This window comes from Rhipicephalus microplus, chromosome 1 (assembly GCF_043290135.1).
Source record: "Rhipicephalus microplus isolate Deutch F79 chromosome 1, USDA_Rmic, whole genome shotgun sequence".
In the NCBI taxonomy this organism is placed as follows: domain Eukaryota; kingdom Metazoa; phylum Arthropoda; class Arachnida; order Ixodida; family Ixodidae; genus Rhipicephalus; species Rhipicephalus microplus.
In genome coordinates, this window is record NC_134700.1 from 258,476,258 (window position 1) to 258,497,035 (window position 20,778).

Below are 20,778 nucleotides of genomic sequence, written 5' to 3' on the forward strand. Positions count from 1 at the left end.
GTTAAAGAGGCAAATCCCCATTCACACTTTTTTTTTTTATCTCAATGTTGCAGTTGTCATTTATACGAGCGACAGTGGACATTTATACGAGTGACAAAACAAGGGAAAAAGATGTATTGGAGATTAACTAAATGCAAACCGTCCTTCGCTACACCACTCTGGAGAATAGGTAACAGGAACATGGAATGGTGAGAAGTAAAGAGGAATTAGTTCAGCGTTCATTTGTCGCCCAAAATGTCTAAGTATCGGCCTCTCGAGCCGAGGTTTATATGTTCTTTTGGATTTTAAGTTGCCAACGTTAAGCTGTTACAATGGGTCCTTACGATCAATAAAAAAAGCGGGCGTCGCAGGCGAATAACTCCACTATTATTAATCCAGACAAACGGAACAGCGCGGCCTCTTTATCCAATGCTGTTTCATGGTCAAGTTCACCTGCCACAAGACAATTGCACCGAGGACGACGAAAGTCTAAAAGAAGAAAACATCGTTTCGTGCAAGAACAGTCCGAGAAGAAAGGTGAGAGATTCGGCATATTCATTTTTGTCAAGTCTGATCTACGTTTAGCGCAAAATAGAAGTATAAAGTGCAACTGGTGAGTTTAGTAATGATTTGTATAGAAAAATGGCAGCTACTTCTAGCTGCACTCCAACAATGAAGTACGGCATGTACTAGAAGAAAGCGACTATTTTCGGTTATTTTATAAAGATGCCAGCTATCGTATTACCGAAACTCAAGTGTAACTGAAACCAAGGTTGCTATATTACTGCGAGACTTCTCCAACAGAAACCTAACACACAACTAAAACATTCCATGAAATTAGGTTCAACTATTTTAAAGAATGGCTATTATAGGTACTGAATTATTAAGAACTCATTGTGTTTATTAAAAATAAAATGCTAAGTCCCTCATGACAAGGATATTACATCGATTGTGCGTTGATGTGTGTGTGTGTGTGTGTGTGTGTGTGCGTGTGTGCGTGTGTGTGTGTTTGTGGGGGGGGGGTGACACACACAGGCGGTGGTCACAGAATGCATCTGAAAAGTTGAAACTAAAGCATAAAATAAATGGTTGGAAATATAATGAAAAAAATTCATTATTAACAAAAAAAACAAATGCAAAACAGCAGCAGAAATCGCCAGAGAAACACCGCAGAGAACCGAAGAGAAAAATTAAGGTACTAAGATTAGGATAAAAGTACACAAGATATTTAAATTGGCAAGGCTGTGTTCTGTGGCACAGTCTAATGGCAATGCGTTCCATTCAGTTATTGTGCGCGGAAAAAATGAATGTGCACCATAGCAAGACTGGCAGTTCATGCGTTTTACTCAGTATGCAGGATGCTCAGTATTCAATATGCGTTTTGCTCAGTATGATCATGGCGGGGAAAGTTTTCTTACGTCACGCGCGGAGATTTTGGCCCTAAAATAAAAATTGAACGTCAATCTTTACTTTCTTCACTAATAATGAACTGATATCAGTGAAACTTATGAGATAAGAGTTATCAGAGTGCAGTTTATTGCAGTTTATAATTCAGGCCGACTAAAATTATCTAGAAGTCACACACAATTATGTCCAGTTTGTTGCCATAGTTTGGCAGATTTTCTGGGATCTTCTGGTGTTGGAAAGACAATGCTGTTAATTTTTGTCTAAAAGTATTGAAAATAAAGCTAGTGTGTTAATGAAACTTGTAGGAAGGAACGAAAATGCGAGAGAGAGAGGAGAGAGTAAAGGCTGCTATGTTAATCAGTTTAGCATAACCGGTACGTTACCGTCGACAGGAGAACGAGAAGCCGGGGGAAGATTAGGAAAAGAACATATAAAGAGAGATAGACAAAGAGAGCATGCCGAGCGTCCCAACCCGGTAGTCTTGAACGTTATACGGCATCACTACCAGTCTCCGCCCGTGCAAGTTTGTTGCCCTAAAGATATTTCATACTTTAACAAGAAATAGTTAAACAGATTATAGGTGTACGGGTGTACAAAGATCGGGCACTCCAGAGACAGCACCTAGTGTGTCTGTGACGGCGAGTAGTTTCGTGATATTCCAATACACCAACAACAACAACGTGGACATCTCCTCCGAGCCGCTTGATCATAAACGGCGCTCGGCCACTGAGCTGAAAGCCGCTGTAACGGCATTTCGATAGACATGGAGGATTACACAAATATACATAGCCAATAAATCTTATGGGAGAGTGACTGTCGCTTTACCCCAACAATTGATCATGGGACACGTTACGCGGTGGTTGTATAGGTTCGATATGTGCCTGCATGCAGCAAATTGATTTTTCTACCCCTTGAATTCCTTCCCGTTTATGTCAATAATGCTATATACTAGACTAAAAGCATATAAGTAATGTCGCCTATACTTTTCTTAGATTTATTGTCTGTTGGATTTGTTAGGTTGTTCCTAACAAAGGAAAACGGGTCCTCAATCAGTTCCCCCACCTTCCCGTTTCCTCCACTTCGGCGAGCCTCATTAACGTTACGACGCGGGCTATGTCTTTCGTCGAAACTCTCAGGAAAAGCGAAAAAAGATTGAACCCAGATATATTTTAATTTTTCGGGTCACACAAAGCTATGAAACCTGGTTTGCACGAAATAACAGTTTGCCGGCATTATATGAACCGAATAATACGCGGAGACGTATGCGGGAGCAAAACAAGGCGGCAAAAGCACCATCGCGGCCCGTCGCATCGCATCAACGCAATCCGCTTGTCTGATTCCGGCTGGCGTGAAAGTGGCTTTTGGCCCATCGGTGAGACAAGCAGGCGGCGCTTCTTGAGGAATCCGATGAGCCCCCGACACGCCTGGCGTCGCGATCTATCTCGCGCGCGTAATGCGCTCGCAGCAGCTGCTGAAATATTCACGGGACGGGCGGTGAAGCCAGCAGAAGGGGGGGAGGGGGTCGAAGCGACGAGCTAGAGAGTCCAGATTTCTCGCGCGCGAAGATATCACGTGTGGTGCGCCCGCCAAAACTGGGGAAAATTTGCGTTCAGCCACGCCTACACCGCGTGCTTTGCAAGGCTCATTTTTAGTGGCTTTGGGGAATTCAGGGAAATAACCGATGTCGCTATCAGAAACGACATGTTTGATAATTATGGTAGCGCTAAGAAACGAGACACAAGAAATGCAATAAAGAAACAAACTATCTCTTTATCTATCTATCTATCTATCTATCTATCTATCTATCTATCTATCTATCTATCTATCTATCTATCTATCTATCTATCTATCTATCTATCTATCTATCTATCTATCTATCTATCTATCTATCTATTTATCTATTTATCTATCGATCTATCTATCTATCTATCTATCTATCTATCTATCTATCTATCTATCTATCTATCTATCTATCTATCTATCTATCTATCTATCTATCTATCTATCTATCTATCTATCTATCTATCTATCTATCTATCTATCTATCTATCTATCTATTTATCTATCTATCTATCTATTTATTTATTTATCTATCTATCTATTTATCTATTTATCTATTTATTTATTTATCTATCTATCTATCTATCTATCTATCTATCTATCTATCTATCTATCTATCTATCTATCTATCTATCTATCTATCTATCTATTTATCTATCTATCTATTTATTTATCTATCTATTTATCTATTTATCTATCTATCTATTTATCTATTTATCTATCTATCTATTTATCTATCTATCTATCTATCTATCTATATATCTATCTATCTATATATCTATATATCTATCTATATATCTATATATCTATCTATATATCTATATATCTATCTATCTATCTATCTATCTATCTATCTATCTATCTATCTAGTTATCTAGTTATCTAGTTATCTAGTTATCTAGTTATCTAGTTATCTAGTTATCTATCTAGTTATCTAGTTATCTAGTTATCTATCTAGTTATCTAGTTATCTAGTTATCTATCTAGTTATCTATCTAGTTATCTAGTTATCTAGTTATCTATCTAGTTATCTAGTTATCTATCTAGTTTTCTATCTAGTTTTCTATCTAGTTTTCTATCTAGTTTTCTATCTAGTTTTCTATCTAGTTTTCTATCTAGTTTTCTATCTAGTTTTCTATCTAGTTATTTGTCTGTCTGTCTCTGTCCACGCACGTCTGGGTGCTCTCGTCATCATCCCCTTAACTTGGGGTAAAACTTGATTAGTATGGGGCGTTAAGGAGAATTAGTTTTCAAATACATCCTAATGTAGTGAAACGTAAACTGTGGTATGAGTGCTGGCTATCCAATTTTATAAACATTACATATGTATTCCTATGATAACGCCGTCACGTCATGTAACGTCGATTGTAGTCAAGTGCCATCCGCTGAAGTTGATTTATGTAGCAGTGTCCAGAGCTACAATTCTTGCGAGCACCAACGCTTCATATCAGCTTACCGCTTCTGGTGTTGCTAATATCCATGTTGCTCTTGGTATCGTTACGCAAGCGAAAATAATTGGTTACGTAAAATATACGTGGCGGTTTAACATTTGTCCATGCGTGCATTTGTAGAAATGTCTAGCGCCACTTCTTAACGCTTCGCATAATAATGAATTACAACGGTCGTCTTCCATCTACATGCTTTCCGTAACATCGATTTCTCAGGTACGTGGGATCTGCCTATTTCTTATTCTCTTTTTAGTGGCGCCCTCCTTGCGTACTATTATCACTTGTTTTACTTGCCGAAACAACAAAATATGAGGCGCGCTGTAGGGGAGGTCTCGAGAAATTTCTACCACGTGTTGTTCTTTAACGTGTTAACATTGCACAGCACACGGGCCTCGGGGATTTCTGCTCCATTGAGATTCGACTGCCACGGCTGGGATGAAACCAATGACTTTCAGGTTAGCAGTCGAGTAGCGTAAGCACTCTTTCACTGCAGCGGCAAAAGAAACTAACTTTGTGGAGAAGACGCGAAATATCACTCTACGGTTTGCAGACTAAGTGAATGTACTAGCTCCAGGCACTTCCATTTATGCTTCTTGCAAAGTGGTGTTAGTTTTTATTAGTTTTTTCTTGGAGCGAATACTGTGTGATGTCAGTGCATGTTAAAGAACGCTAGATGGTCAGTATTTTCGGAGCTCTGAACTATTGCGTCTCTCATAATCATATCGTGGTTTTAGGACTTAAAACTCCAAGTTTTGCAAGAAGGAGAAGACAGTAATATTTTTGTTTTATTTTATATTCGGGATTCGAACGTAATAACCGTAATTTATTTCGGAAACAGGGTTACCCACTGAAAGGATTCCTCAATTTTTCAGACACATGAACATAGCGTGAGAGCAAGAGCTTAATGATAGATGCTAATTTAAAATATTTCAGACATCCCACATATCAGGCAGTATACAAGGCAACTATACAAGCAAATTTTAGAGCTCGTTTCGCAGCAATTCCTTCATCGGTGTCGACGTCATCGGTTGTGAACGAAAAATTATCATCTCATGCGTGACCGAAAAATTTAGCACGATGCACATAAATACATGGTAAAAAATCTTGGTGCAGAGTGGGAACCATGTGGTGGGGACCGAGCCAGGGTTGCTTGGGTCCAAGTGAGAAACGAACGCGGTTCGTTTGCGTGGCAAGCGAATTTTCTACCACACGGCCACGCCTCTGCTTGTAAAAAACAATGAAAAGAACTTCCTCTGCTTGGAAATGCTGGGAAAGCAACTTTCTTGCTTCACAAGCACACGCGCCCTGTATACATGCTCCACAATGCAATATGAAATACCTGATACAAGCGTCCATTGCCAACGGGCGTAGAATATGTGTTGTTGTTGTTGTTGTTCTCCTATTGTTAGTGGCGCATATCCACTGTGGGGGATCGGCCAAGAATCGAGTGGTTTCAACATTTACTATTCATATTTGGAATGATGGAGGTTTAACAGAAAGATTACCGATAGCCTAGGAAAGTGTGGTGCTAAATGTAATGCATACAAATATTTAAATAAACGAATTTATTCTCAGAATATAGCAATAATCTGATTTTATACGTATATAATTATGTGGACCTGTTAGGATAATGAAACTGGTTAATTAGTCAACCTATTAGTTTCATCAATATAGTCCCGGACGGCCGCACATACTGTCGCATTAGAGAAACCAGAAATGGAAGCTCCAAAAGACAAAATGACAGGCAGAGATAAGTCCATACCAATACCACGTGAAGGTATTTGTAATAGTGTTTTTCGTAATGTGTTAAACCGCCTGCAGGTCAAAAATAAATGGTCTATTGTTCCAGTTCATCACAGAATGCACACAGTGGCGAAGGTGGCTGAGCAGACCTGTGTTTATAGAAATTTAGATTTGGTACTCGGCAACGCAGCCTTGTGATAGCTACTATATGTGATTGTCATAATGGCTCCGTGGCTGAAAGTCGGTACCCCACTACAAAAGGCACACACCCTACTGCGCCTATTTCCTTAAGGCCGCGTTTATAGTGGGTGCATCGCAAATTCGAAAAAGTTTCATGCACTAAGTGCGCAAAGAACGCACTAAGAACAGGATGTCGCTGTCGCGTTCAACTCCTAAAGGCGAATCTTTGGGGTCCCCTAAATTTTTATGTTCACGAGGCTCATTACGAAACGAAAGTAAACATACGAAGCACGACAAGCGTTTTATACAAAGGCGCCCAGGGAATACCGTCGTAAACGGTTGATAGAAGCGTAAGTTTTGTATTTGTATGAATGGCACCACTTAACCAATTAACGTTACTAAAGACCACTGTGCAGATCTTACATGTCCAAGCGTCCGTGACAACACGGATGAAAAAAAAGAGGGATGATGTTTTTTCTTCTCGGTTGTTGCGACCATGTTTTCAGGTTGCAACACCCTAGTTACCAGCCATACTTGGGAAATTAGCCTGAGAACTTTCCTACACTAAGGGGTTCTATAGGAATGGCAAGCGCTGCACGTCCTGGGAACACGGTTGCCAGATAAGTGAGGGGGTGGGGTTGAAGGCAGCGTTCTAGTGTAGCGCTTCTGTTGTTGCTCTGTCGAGCGGTGGCTTACACCCAATGTGACGAAAGCGTGTCAGTGCTCACGAGTGTGTTGCTTCATGTTCTCCCATGAGACTTTGCTGTTTTATAATTGTTTGCCCGGCCACCATATCTTTCTCGTTGGCGAGTAAACCTTTAAAGCCCTCGTGCTAGCAAGGGGAGTCCAAAGAGGTATTAAAGATACGTAACGTAAATATCCCACAATAAACATGAAATATTTTGTGACAACAGTAAATTAATTTACATAAAAAGTTAATGACACCCCTCCCTGCCCCCCTTCCTAAAAAACTTCTAGCTTCAAACTTGTCATACAATGTGCCCCAATGTGGCGTTATGAGGTGTCAGTTCTATTTTCTTCAATGGGGTGCTTCTTATATTGTGCGTGACAACTAGCATAGAATAGGAAAAAAGTATAGTATTTTTCCACCTTTCCATTTTTTCCACCTTTCCATCACCTTTTTGCCTTTGTGTTTTATGGTTATACACGCCATACGTTACTCCAGAAACCAGGCCACATTTGACAAAGATTGATCCATCTGTCGAAACGTTATCAGACCTGTCGGTGAGCCCCTCGGTCTGGTTTATTTCGTTCTTCCATTTTATATTCCCGTATTCTATTTATCTATCATATTGTGACTTCTGCCTTTAGATTTACAACTGCGCAGGAGTCTCTGAAAGGCCCTGTTAAAATACAGAAAGAGCTACCAGCACCCAAGCCATATAAATATACAGCAATATACAGCAGAGTGCAGGGCCAAAAGCGACGAAGAAAAAAAAAATCTACCTTTAGTGATTACGTGTTGTTTTTGACGTCTCATCGTACAAAAAGAAATTACCATTCAGGCTTAATTCAGGCTTAATTACCATTCAGACTTAAGTCAGACTTAATTACCGTTATGTTTCACCTAATTCCATATCACACTCATGAATACTGATATAAGATGGCTAACGTCGACTGTTCGCCCATGACAGGCGGCATTTTATTCTGTAAAAAAGAGTTGTGTTCAGCAGGTACAAGCGAAAAATTCAATTTTCTTCCAAAACCCAAACTAACCTTTAAGCGGGTGTAATAGCATTCTCACTAAGCCTTCTTTTTTTGTGTGTGTGTGTGATTTCTTAGAAGTGGACATAAGTAGACTGATGAAAAGCAGGCCTGAATCATGTTCATTTAGGAAAGTAGCGCTCTCTAGTGATGAAATGAGCAGGCTTATCCTGACAGTGCGTGGTCAAAACGTCCACAAATTTGCACGTGACTTACGACTTGCGCGTTACCATACACCTAGCCACGCAATTCGGTTGTACTTAACAATGCCTCTACATGTCGCTTAGGTGGGCGTTTACCATGTGGTGATGACTGTGGCACACTGGTGTCAAGCATAATTAAACGCGTATCGAGCAACGCTTCCACAGGTGTTCTTCCACTTCGTGTCCACGTCGCCATGTAGACCCAATGTACAGCAACACATATCACGATGTATGCATAAGAGCCACTGTGACAATATATCTGTATGGACAAAATGGAACACACAAAGCAACGTTGGCAAGTTACAGCGGAAGCTTGCTACCTTGCCCGAAAGGTATGCGTTTTCTTCGTTTCTATAGTTTACTTGTTATGGCCAGGGTGAAAACTATAGTAACAAGACGCCAGGACGAACACTACACCAAACATATATGATGTACTAACATGAACAGATGAAGGTCCGACATGTCGATAACTCTTTTCTATTTATTATGTAAAAGGTTGTCACATGCACCAGAATTAAACATGGAAAAATAGGCAGAATACAGAAGTGATGAGAAATCTAAACCTGAAAAAAAAAGGACAAACAAAACAGCCAGTGATCGTTTCCTCTTGATTTCCTTCTTCTACCGGCGATGCCGGTAAAGGAGGGAATAGAGGAATGATTTCTGTTCAGTGAGTCCTGTCTAAAAATATGCGTGAAAAATTTAGCACAGAAACGGGATTGATCGTTTACCTTTAGTTGTCACAAAAGAAATGCTGACTGTCATTTTGAGAACGATGAAGAAGGAAATGCTGACCAAATGTCAGATGGGGACATACGACATGTTTTGATTGTGAGCATTTTTTTTGGGGGGGGGGGGGGGTTAGAAACTCAACACACAGTGCGACAGCTGTGCTGTCACTCTGTAGTGTTTTTCGGCATTATGCCCTTTTGAGGAGTTTTGACACGATTGGTGCTTTTTTTTTCAAGAAAACAATCAGCCGTACGTTACAGTCATAACCCTTTTTTTGTTTTATTTCCACCAGAACGTAATTTGCTGCTGGTGGGCGATGAAAAAAAAAGCGATATTTTACCGGAAGTCTTATGTGTTTCAGCGTCCTCTCATAAATATTCCACCGTACTTTCAGTCACTTTCGTTTCCTCTCACAGTGTGGTTTAAACGTTCGCACGCAGCGAATCTAAAGAAAAAAAATATTACATCATTTGGCATACAAAAACTTCTGATGTTCCGCGATCTACTCTTAAATGTGTATTATATACCACCTAGTTTAAGACCTGGTATTCCTACCTCTTTCTTTCAATGTTTCTCCGGGAGACAGTGGAGTGTTCTTCACTTATTCCTTTTGCACCTTCCGGTCTGACAATGCAGCGGTCCTAGTGCAGGAGACGCGAGGCTCAGAGGTGTTTATTTGGAGTCTATGGTGCTGCGAAGTCCCGGCAGCTGTGTCTACAGCCGCTATGAATTTGCAAGTCAAAAGGGGCTCGCAATGGCGGCGTGGTTTGCTTACTCCATGCTCGATGCTGTCGCATTTATTCGCGGGGCATCTCGAGAAGTGCATGCATTTAGAGAAGTTTCGCAGTCAAGCAAAATTTATGATGCGAGGATGTGAGAGCGCACATCAAGGAGCAAGGGCTATGAGTAAAGCATAAAATATCATGGCGCGTATCGTAAGAGAACAGGTTTTTGTTTGAATGCGTGCGAGTGTGAGTGGAAACGCTGAAGACCCCACACTGGTGTGCTTTCGTGCGTTAAAATCCTCGCCTTTTGGTGTAGCCTCTTTTTTGGTATGACAGTGTCGAGTGCAAATGCACTAATGGCTTATTTGTAGGTGACGTTATAGCATAAGCTGAAACATTTTATAAAAAAAAAAAGATTTGACCCCTGTCAATCTTTGTTAATCTGTCTGTTTTACGTCGTTTTGATTTGAAATATGCTGTGACCTTTAGACAAGATATTTTAAAGTACTGCGTAACACCCTTTTTTGCACAACAATAAGAATGATGACTAACACCCAGTCGTGGATGAAGTGGTACTCCTGTGCAATGAGCACCAAGCCAGTGAGCTATCGAACTTGAAGACGCAATAAGGCGGTGTTATTGAAGCTCAGAATGCTTTGTTGGGATGATTAGGGGCGAAATAAGGTATGTATCATTGGATGTATACTTGATTACGTATATCGAAGGGATATATATCGCAGCAGTGGGTAAAATATAGGGCTGAAAGAAAATGTTCTCGAAAGAAAATCATCAGAAAAGATTTAACCATGAAAATTAATTTCTTGATATAGAAAGTGTGCCGTAACTATGCCCTGACGGAAGTACTGCTTTATGTAGACTTAGGAGAGTTGAGACCAACAGGTAACTCTAAATCGGGTGAAATTCACTGGTGGGAAATGGGGCGCTTGAAAAACCTGAGTTTGGCCTTAAAAAATGTTGTATTGGTGTTTATTTCACTTACTTTTTTGCATTTGGTTGCTCTCGTGGACTCGGAGGACTTACCATTGAAGTTAAAAATTTGTGAATGACCATTACTATGACGTCTCATAGCGTGAAGGGTTATCTAAAAATCGAAGAATAAGAAAGAGACACAAACTAGTGAAAATTAGGGCGGATAGCCGGAATTTCTAATTCGGCATGAAGTTGAGGGTATGATAATTTAGGTGAAGTCGTGATGGAAATACATGAAAGCACCGTATGAATGCTGCTATCGCATATGTATATTGTTGCGTAAAATTAGGCGATATAGACCTACTTTATGGGACAGCGCTACTCAAAAGTGCCATGTTTTCCATCGGCTTGATGTTCTCGCAAATCTATATATTTACTATTACAAAGGAGATGTTGGTGATTCCCTTGAGGCTATCATGATCTTATTTGTGCGTGTTGTTTATCGACGTCACCCTAACGTTACTGCAGTTGGTTACCGAAGCATTAACCAATGGGATAACGCACATGCTTGTAGTGCAACGTGCGTACCGCGAAGTGTATTTCTTCGTAAAGACTCACTGGCTTAAGTATTCAATTCGTGTTTCTTCTAACATTGCCATAGCTTTCTCAATACTAATCAGGTGATACTTTCAAGCTCTCATATCGCATGAAACTGGCAGTTCTTTATCTTTATCTATCCCACTGATGGTCGCAAAAATAGTTTTAGTAGTTGGAAAAGGGCTGGCAGGGGGAGGGGGATAGCATAGGGGGGTAATAGTGGCAAACTAGGAGAGAGCATCACGTTATTTTATTCCGCCCAACTTTTGAGAAGGTTTGACTAGCTTCAGTCTTTAAAGAGGAGGGGAAACATTTATTCAGTGTCTTATTCAGGATCGTATATATATGAAGCTGAAGTCTAGCGTGCGAGAGTCTACTGTTGTTCAGCAAAGATGCCTTTGGACGTGACGACTCCCTCTCGCCTTTCCAGGACCACTACTTCTGTCCGAACTGTCCATGTCGGAGCTGACCTGCGCGGCCTCCCACTGCTGAAGGATCGTAGGGGGTGTTAATTTGCTGCATTTCAGCTCAGCCCCAGACGATGTGGTAGAGATTTTAGTTGTCTCTTTATCAGAGTTAACAAGAGGTGGAGAAAACTGAGTAGGTAATAAGTGATTGAATAAAAAAAAAGTGGGAAGGTATTCGTGTGCAGTTGTCTCCGAATGATTTCTTGCCTCCTAATAAAAGTTCATTATCCTAAATCTCACATGCAGTCAAGCAGTCATGAGTTCCGCAATGTCTTCAGTAATTTCAGTCGTGTTTGCATATTGATGGTGCGATAAAACGAAAATTCTCGATGTTGAGTTTTTACGGATATATTTTTTTTCTTTTTCAGATGAACTGATCAGCAAGGACGAACCGTACTTCGCTGAGCCAATACCAAGCCTGACAGTTGCGGCTGGTCGGAATGCTGTGCTCAAGTGTGTCGTAGAAAATTTGGGTAACCACACGGTACGTTTATTACCCCGTTTCGCTGTACTCAGTGGTTCGCAAAAACACTAGAATATGTGAACGTGGTGTTTAAGCCAAAACATGTCCGCGAAGCTTTTACAGCAAGAATTTCTCACACAATCTGGACAACGAGATCTCAGTTTCGTTGTGTACAGCTGGTTTGACACCAAGATGTAGGATACACGGAGGACTTTTTTTTGGGGGGGGGGGGGGGTAGTTTGAGCTAGTTGGAGGTAGTTAAGAGAAAAATCTTACTCTCGACTGAAAATGAATATAAGTAAACAAGTTGTTTATTTTAACAATGAAATGGTTGAAAGGACTTTTTATTACCTATCTCTCATCATCTACTCTGTTTGTCTGCTGCTACTGGTAATTGATGAAAAAGTTCTGATTCACTAATTATATAGACATTGTCTCGTGCTTTACTACGTAATGAATACGAACAACCCAAGTTTAATAAACTGCGTGATATACGAAGCGATAAAGTCTAGCTGTGCCGTCGAAACTTGCGATTACCGTCAGCCGCACATCCTTCCTCAGCTGGTCGTCGATTATTACATGTGTCCCGATGAGCATACTAACTGATGTCAATGCCTATGTCCAGTCATATCGTTTTCGCAGGTGGCATGGCTGAACGTGGACAAGCAGACGCTGCTTGCGCTGCACACGCACGTGATTGTGCGGAACGAGCGCATCCGAGTGAGTCACGCTGGTCATCGCGTATGGCAGCTGGAAATTCGTGACGTGCGGCCCGACGACACCGGATACTACATGTGCCAAGTAAACACGCGCCCCATGAAGAACCAGGTCGGCTACCTCAACGTAGTCGGTGAGGAGCATGTCGGCTTCCTTGTTCGCGTTGCTCGTCAGAGCTCCTGTTGAAGATTTAGCGTCATGACTTACATTGCATTGCACAGGGACAATGAGAGACCTTAGAAGGTGCACACAGACAGCTGCGCCATTCTTGTTAACACAGAGAAAGGGATGCTAGAAAAGTTAACGTTTAGGCATAGATGTGCGTGCGTGTGTGTTTTAGAGAGTAAAAGAGAGAGCGAGCGAGAGAGAGTATTGATGGCAGCGAGGTTAACCGCAAACAACATGCCGGTCGGCTATTTTTTCAGCAATGAGCCACTAAACAAAAGAAATCTAAAGAGAGAAGAAATAAAATGTGAAGGGGTTCGCAATAAAAAAAAGGAAGACTGAATTAAAGCTACTTCCTTGATTACGTGACTTTTTCCCGTTTCCTACAGGCTGTTCTTCGCAATTTGTATTGCGCGCTCGCTGCGTAGCTGTAGAGTAGGATGCGCCATCTACCGAGCAAAAGCGAACTTCTTCCCGCTTTTATCGACCGACGTCGTCCAGGCGGCGCTGCTACACTTTGCTCCGTCAACGTTCGCTTTTTTCCTCCCGGAAACCGGTGGGCTCCACGCAAAGCAATGCTGCCACCTATGGAAACGCTATAGAACGTCCTTTTGGCGTGCGTGGCCTCTGAAGTGGTGACGGCGCCCCACTGGGCTTGTTTCGGGGGCTAAGTTCTGTGTATGGCATTGGTTGGGAGAAGAGCATTCACGCAGGTGCGCGCATCATATTTCACAACTTTTGCGGGTGTTGTATATCTTCTTTACAAGTCGCCTTCACTATTCATATCAATTTGCGAAATGCGTTACGATCGAATATTCCTAAATACGTGAAAGTTAGATAATTTGATGCCAAGGTTGTGGAGACTAAATTTCGAACAAATGTTAATGTTAAAATAAACTGAAGTCTATTTTACAGCAGTTAGTCGTAACTAGAAACAACGTAAGCAATTATCTCATTATTGTACAGTGAGCCAAACTACACTTGTCAACCGTATTCAATGTGCCACGCTAATTACAAGCAGTGGTTATATATTCTGGTCACGAACATTTCTAAATGTTGAAAGCGGTATTTTCAAATTCTCGCCGAGGCGCCCCACGTTCAACTTCTAGTCAAACGAGGTGTCGTCCTAATCAAAATGATTGTGTGCATAAATTCAAATGAACTTGAGGCAACAGGAGTGTCTTGTTTATCATTAGCAAACGTGATCGGTTTTAGAGAACCAGTCAGACAGCTAAGAACAGCTTCCAATTCTAAAAACCACTACTTTTCTTTTTACAAACGAAAATAACGTTTTATGTTGAGCTTTTTTGGTGATCTGGTGGTACGTGAATTTCCAACGTTGACTCCTGTGCTTCTGAATTTGTTTATTTATTTATTTATTTATTTATTTTTGCAGATGCTTACTTAACCACAGAAGACAATGTTCGTCCTTTGTTTTCACCTTGTTACAACAGGAGGAAAATGCATCAGCGTGCTTTCATTTTTTTTCTCGTATATTATGAAAAGTATTGTGAAACAGCGGTCCTTGCACCTACTTGTCAGTGTTGCGTTATAGACACGGGGTGAAAACTGATTCTAAGCTTTCGTAAAGAGAGTAAATTAATACCCATGGCGGAATCCGAGAAAGTTTTGTCAAGAGAGAAAGAGATAAAGATGCAAGAAAATGCAGGGAGGTTAACCAGACGCACATCCGGTTTGCTACCCTGCACTGGGGAAGGGATAAAGGAGAGAAAAGAGGTTGCAGAGAGATGAGAAGGTACACACAATCACGAGCACACTCGGGGAGCACACACAGTCTACGGGCGGTCGCTCAGGTTTGTTGACTTTAGGTAAAGTAGCAGTGCTTTAGTTGCTTTCTGCTCAACTGAGGCAGATGCCCAAGGTCCTAGTATCTTCTGCACACAAAATGGTCCGGGGTCAAGTTGATTCAAAACCATCCGGAGCTGGCATCGCTGTGTGTCGTAGCAAGCGCAGCTGCACAGGACGTGTTCGATGGTCTCTTCAGCTCCGCAGTAGTCGCATGTAAGAGTGTCTGCCATACTAATGCGAAAGGAGTACACCTTTGTAAATGCAACACCCAACCAAAGGCGGCATAACAGTGTCGCATCGGAGCGGGAAAGTTGTGATGGTAGCTTAAGCTTGAGCGAAGGATCCAGTTCATAACATTGACACCTTTGGAAGCTGGTAGATGACCAGAACGTGCGTGTGAGATCTCAAGCCAGCAGGTAAAGTTGTCTTGCTGCATCATTCCTTGATAGAGGAATCGGGACTACACGGGTTCCTTCATGGGCTGAGCGGGCTGCATCATCGGCTAATTGATTTCCGGTAATACCGATATGTCCAGGCAGCCATTGATATATAATATCATGCCCTCGTGCTAGAGCTTCATGATGGCAATGTCTTATTTCTTGTACCCATTGGTCATGAGTCCTCCTACGCATGGCAGACTGCAAACTCTGAAGCGCTGCCTTCGAATCACAGAATATGACCCATTTTCCTGGACGTTCTTGAACGAGATATTGTAAAGCAGCCCTTATAGCAGCAAGCTCTGATGCCGTAGATGTAGTCATATGCGACAACTTAAACTTGATTGTCATTGCTGCAGCCGGAATTACAGCGGCACCTGATGAGCTGCTGGACGAGACGGACCCATCAGTGTATATCTGCGTTCTGTTTTGTCAAAGGCAGGGTAGGGATATAGAGGGTTATATTGTCAGGGTGCGAGCTGGATGGTAACAGTTTTCTTCAATTTAATCTTTCAGAGATAGATGGGGAGTAAGAAATAACATTCATTCACATCGTTGGAGAATGACGGGAGATGAGGCGTGGCCGCGTAAAAAGGTCTCCCGTGATTCTACGTTTCTCTTTGGATCGTTGTAGGAAGGGTAGCTGAAGACCATGTGCCCTAGACCTACAGTGCTACTCTACACCTGGAATTAAACACTTCCTGGTTACATTATATACTTTACAGGTGAGTGTTGGGAGACACACCGGTTTTCAATTTTCATCACATAATTTCTTTTTTGTTCAGCTGTTCACTTGCCTCTGGGGTAAATCTTAAGGTGGGATTTAAAATGTGAGGTGATTTCATGAAACGTTCTCAGTTCGTCTTCTGTTGGGAGGAGTTGCTCGAGTGGAGGCGGTGAGTCGGCGGTGATCGACCGGAAAGTTGGCCGATCGGGTGATCATTTTTCATCAAAGAGTTACATAGACTTTTAAGGGCGGAGCTCTTTAAGCTTTTAGTTGCACCGGGTGGTGAAAATAGGCATTATCTTCGTCAAGAAACACTATACGCACCCGTTTCGTAATCTTCAAGTACAGCTTTGCTCCCGCAACACGCGAACCCATAGGACCAGTGTGGAATAGATAACGATGATGTGTTAGTGTCTTACGTAACTAAAGCCATGTTCAAACAACGAGCACAACTTATGGATTCTCGATAAGGTTCGCAAATGCAAACATAAGCAATGTAATGAGCGTGTTCAGGCATCGTTGTATTTTGGCGGGTCCGCGGCTTTCGCAACAACGACTGGTCCGACCGTTACGTACGACCAATGGGCAAAGCAGTTTTGGTTTCGAATTGCTGTTCGCGAAGCTTCCGGTCGTCCTAGGTACCTCGTCTTCATGCGACTTTTGAAAGCAATCTGTGTGCAGTTGGATGGGCAGAATAGAAGGCAGACGCCAATGAGAGCGCCCGTCGTCGCTTCACTCCTTTAGCCCAGCAAGCCTAGCCAAGGCCCGATACCCGAAGTTTGCTGAGTTGCAACACTTGTATCGAGAATGCTTATCAAGTTCAGAGTTGTAGTTGGCGCATCGTAAAACAAAATAAAAAACGTATGATTTCGAAAAAAAAAACAATGTTAGCATACCTGATCGCTAACAGCGCAAACGAACGACACAGTTGTTACTTGATGTGACACTTATGACGAATGAGACTGCCGTCTGAATGTGGCTTAAATATCACGTAACATCGTGTAATAACTTCACGTGAATAAAATAAAGTAACCTCATGTGATAACTAGTCACGTTATTTAAAATCACGTAACATCACCTAACATGTAGTCAATTGACTGCAAACACGTACCACGACGTAACAACACGGGCGTGACTACAAATCACGTGGCACAACATAGCACCACGTAATGCCTAGTCACGTGACTGAAAATCATGTAACATTTAGTCAGGTCACTAAAACCACATAACATCGCAGAATAGCGAGTCGCATGCCATGTTCCCGCCATTAACCATGTAACAGCTGACCACGTGGTATGTTCCCGCCAAAAAACAGGTAACAGATGTTCCCGTCACATGTATAAACAAGTCTAGCCGTGCTTAACACCTAAACCATACTAGCGAAAGTTTGTCATTAAAACATTAGCAGTGAAGCCGTACTACCAAAGCTTAGCCAGTTCGAACACTCACTCGTAATAGTTCCATCTTTGTGCCACTGACGCAAGCTGCGTACTTTTTTGTGTTTTACAACCAATTTGAGTGAATTGCGGGAACTTTTGAACCTCTGCGGTTTAGCATAATTATATTACGCCTTGAATGATAAAAGAGCGAATAGTAGTGTCGTCGTCATCGTCATCACCATCAGCATGGGCCTCTTTTATGGCCACTGGAAATCATCATCAGCATGGACATCTCTTATGGCCACTCCTTCCCATTCTGTCCTGCATAATTTTGTTCCATTTTATGGCTTTATTATTAATTATTTATTATTATTTATTATTATTATTATTTTTTATTTATTTATTATTAATTATTAATTCTGTCACTTCGCCTAACTTTCTCCTGTCCTCGGTTCTAAACCCTTCGCATCCATTCCGACGTTTCAATGGACCACCTGTCAGCTCGCCTTCTCATTACGTGACTTTTACAGGTCCCCCCTTCAGTTTTTTTTAAATATCTACCAGGTAATCATTTAGCATTGCTACTTCTGTTTCACTCGACTGCCTTCCTATCTTTTAGAATGAAGTGTATCATTTTTCTTTGCACCACACGTTGGGTGGCCCCAGAGCTTCCTGTCTAGCTTCGTTGTTATGCTATAGCTTTTATCGTCACAATTTAGAGCTGGCAAAATAAAAAGGAATAATACAACTTGCAAATACACAATAATAACTAAATAGAAAGTTTGCAAACATTTAGAGTCGTACATGTGCCACTTCCACTATCCCCCAAGAGGAAGGTATAGAACAGCTGCCTCTTGCCGGTACTTACCTACGGAGCAGAGACCAGGAGGCTTACAAAGAGGGTTCAGCTTTAATTGAGGACGACGCAGCTAGGGATGAAAAGGAAAATTATAGGCGTAACCTTAAAAGACAAGAAGAGAGCACAGTGGGTCAGGGAGCAAACTGGGATTAAGGATGTTATATAGCTGAGATCAAGGAGAAGAAATGGACATGAGCCGGGCACGTAGCACGTAAGCAGGATACCGGCTGGTCATTAAGGGTAATGACTGGATTCCCAGAGAAGGCAAGCGGGAGAGGAGGGAGAGAAAGTTAGGTGGGCACATGAGATTAGGCAGTTTGCGGGTATAAATTGGCAGCAGCAAGCACAGGACCGAGTTGACTGGAAGAACATCGGAGAGGCCTTTGTCCTGCAGTGGACATAGTCAGACTGATGATGATGATGGTGATGATGTGTCAGTTTATTTATTATTTGGGGTGAGGCAGGTTTCAATGAACTCTGCGCCAAATAACCAAATTTGTTTCAAAACATCAACTTATCTCTATGCAAGAAGACACAGGAAAGCCAGCACGGGCGCCTGTTTTGTTTCAGTATATAGCTTTATGTTTTGCAGTGGAAAGAAGGAAGTAACAGGAGATGGATGAAAGGGGTAATGTGAAACAGTCTTGAAAAAGCTAGTATGGTGCACAACCCAAAGGGGTATGGATTAACAGATAACTACATACGGGGACACCGTTAACTCAAGTGCCAGTCTTGTTATCATAGCGTTGCTTGTGCCCCACGCTCAAAGGGTATTCGGCGTTATCGGTTCGGGCCTCGGCAACGCCCAACTGTGACGGCAGTGGCGCGCTCAATGCTGACAGCTACGGAAGTCCCGTCCACCAATCTCGGTTCACCGGAAAGGCATTCCTTTCACAGATATGCTGGCAAGTTCCGTTTCTCTACCAACTCGGCCTGCAGTTCATCAGCCAGTTGAGTCATGAGCTGATAATCGGCCAGAAGATCCTAATAGGGCCTTCATCTGTTCTGTACACTATTACAAAGAAAATAGGCCAGTAGTGTGCGCTTTGCTGCCAGGAAACTATCATGGACTTCTCGTGACCCTGTGTGACGTTTTAGTACTCACTCAGTAGAGACATCTGCATCAATAAGTGCCTGTGTTTTCTCATTGAAAAAAAAAAAACGTAGGTAGTCCCCACCGTTTTGGTCTAATGGCTAAGGTACTCGGCTGCTGACCCGCAAGTCGTGGGATCAAATCCCGGCTGCGGCGGCTGCATTTTCGATGGAGGCGAAAATGCTGCAGGCTTTTCTGCTCAGATTTGGGTGCACGTTAAAGAACCCCAGGGGTCCGAAATTTCCGGCGCCCTTCACTACGGCGTCTCTCATTCTCATGTGGTAGTTTTGGAACATGAAACCCCACAAATAAATAAATAAATAAATAAATAAATAAATAAATAAATAAATAAATAAATCAAACAACCAGTCAAACAAAACGAGGTAGTTTCTTGTCTCCTTAGTAATTCCCTTCTAATTTAAACAAAACAAATTTGTAAGTCCTACAGACCCTATACATATACTTGTAAATTGGCCATATAAACAATATATACCACATACATATGATCATAAAGCACTGTGCGCCAATTTATCTCCACCTTTTTTCTCTCTCTCTCTGCAACCTCTTTCCAACCCCTATCCCTCTCAGTGCAGGGTAGCAAACCGAATGCTAATATCTGATTGAAATTGCGACCTTATTCTTCATCTCTCCTTTTCTCTCTTGGCGGTGCGCATTGTGCACAGCCAACGTAATTTTACGTTCACAGTGAATGAATCTGCTGAGGCCTGAGGAACGCTCTTAAATGGGCACTAATTAATTACTTACGTTAGTATTGGTGTCTCTGGATTGTCGTAGTTCGCTTAACAACAATCAATGACGTAAGGCGGTATCGTATACTGCTCGCTCGATACGTCAGATTTGTTTCGTGATGTGTACCCAACGCGCACACAAGGAATTTCAGGCAGAGTAATCCTAGACTAATAACATGAAAATTTTGCCTACATTCATGAAAGTCTTTAGCTTTACAATGTGACGGTTTGTAGGTTGACAAGCCAAAGTTTCGTCCTTTAAGTTAAGTTACTAAAACACCTGCTCTGTTGCACAGGGAGCTTATTACGACTTCTCTATGTTTCTCTTCTTATAGTCCTCGAATGAACCTAGTGGGATGATAGTTTTGTTTGCCTACGTTTACTGTGGACCAAATGTGGTTTTTGTTCACTCGCTCGTTCTTTCTTCTTTCATTTATTTTCTCGTGGTTCTGGACCTGGTCGAGAGCAGTGGCGCCGTACTTCGTCGACTCCTTCGGGCCCCGCAACTTGACAGCACGCGAGAACAGCAACGTGCGCTTCCGCTGCGAGGCGAGTGGCAACCCTGAACCCAAGGTCAGCTGGCGGCGGGAGGACGCGCAGCCATTCCGCGTCGCCGACCAGAAAGGTGGGCGCATTCATTCAGTAAGCCGAAATCATAAACACTGGTGTTTACCGAGGTATCTGC

The 20,778-nt window shown here is 42.1% G+C and overlaps 1 protein-coding gene across 6 annotated transcripts in view; it reads left to right on the top strand.

The window, feature by feature from the left end:
* Nucleotides 1-20,778, top strand: part of LOC119164682 (lachesin-like) — a 187,975-nt gene that overhangs the window by 106,436 nt on the left and 60,761 nt on the right. For all 6 annotated transcript variants that reach the window (XM_075893802.1, XM_075893804.1, XM_075893810.1 and 3 more), the window contains exons 4-7: nt 379-516; nt 12,064-12,179; nt 12,801-13,008; nt 20,563-20,718. In XM_075893802.1, coding sequence (XP_075749917.1) covers nt 379-516; nt 12,064-12,179; nt 12,801-13,008; nt 20,563-20,718 — 618 coding nt within the window. The remainder of the gene's footprint in view (nt 1-378; nt 517-12,063; nt 12,180-12,800; nt 13,009-20,562; nt 20,719-20,778) is intronic.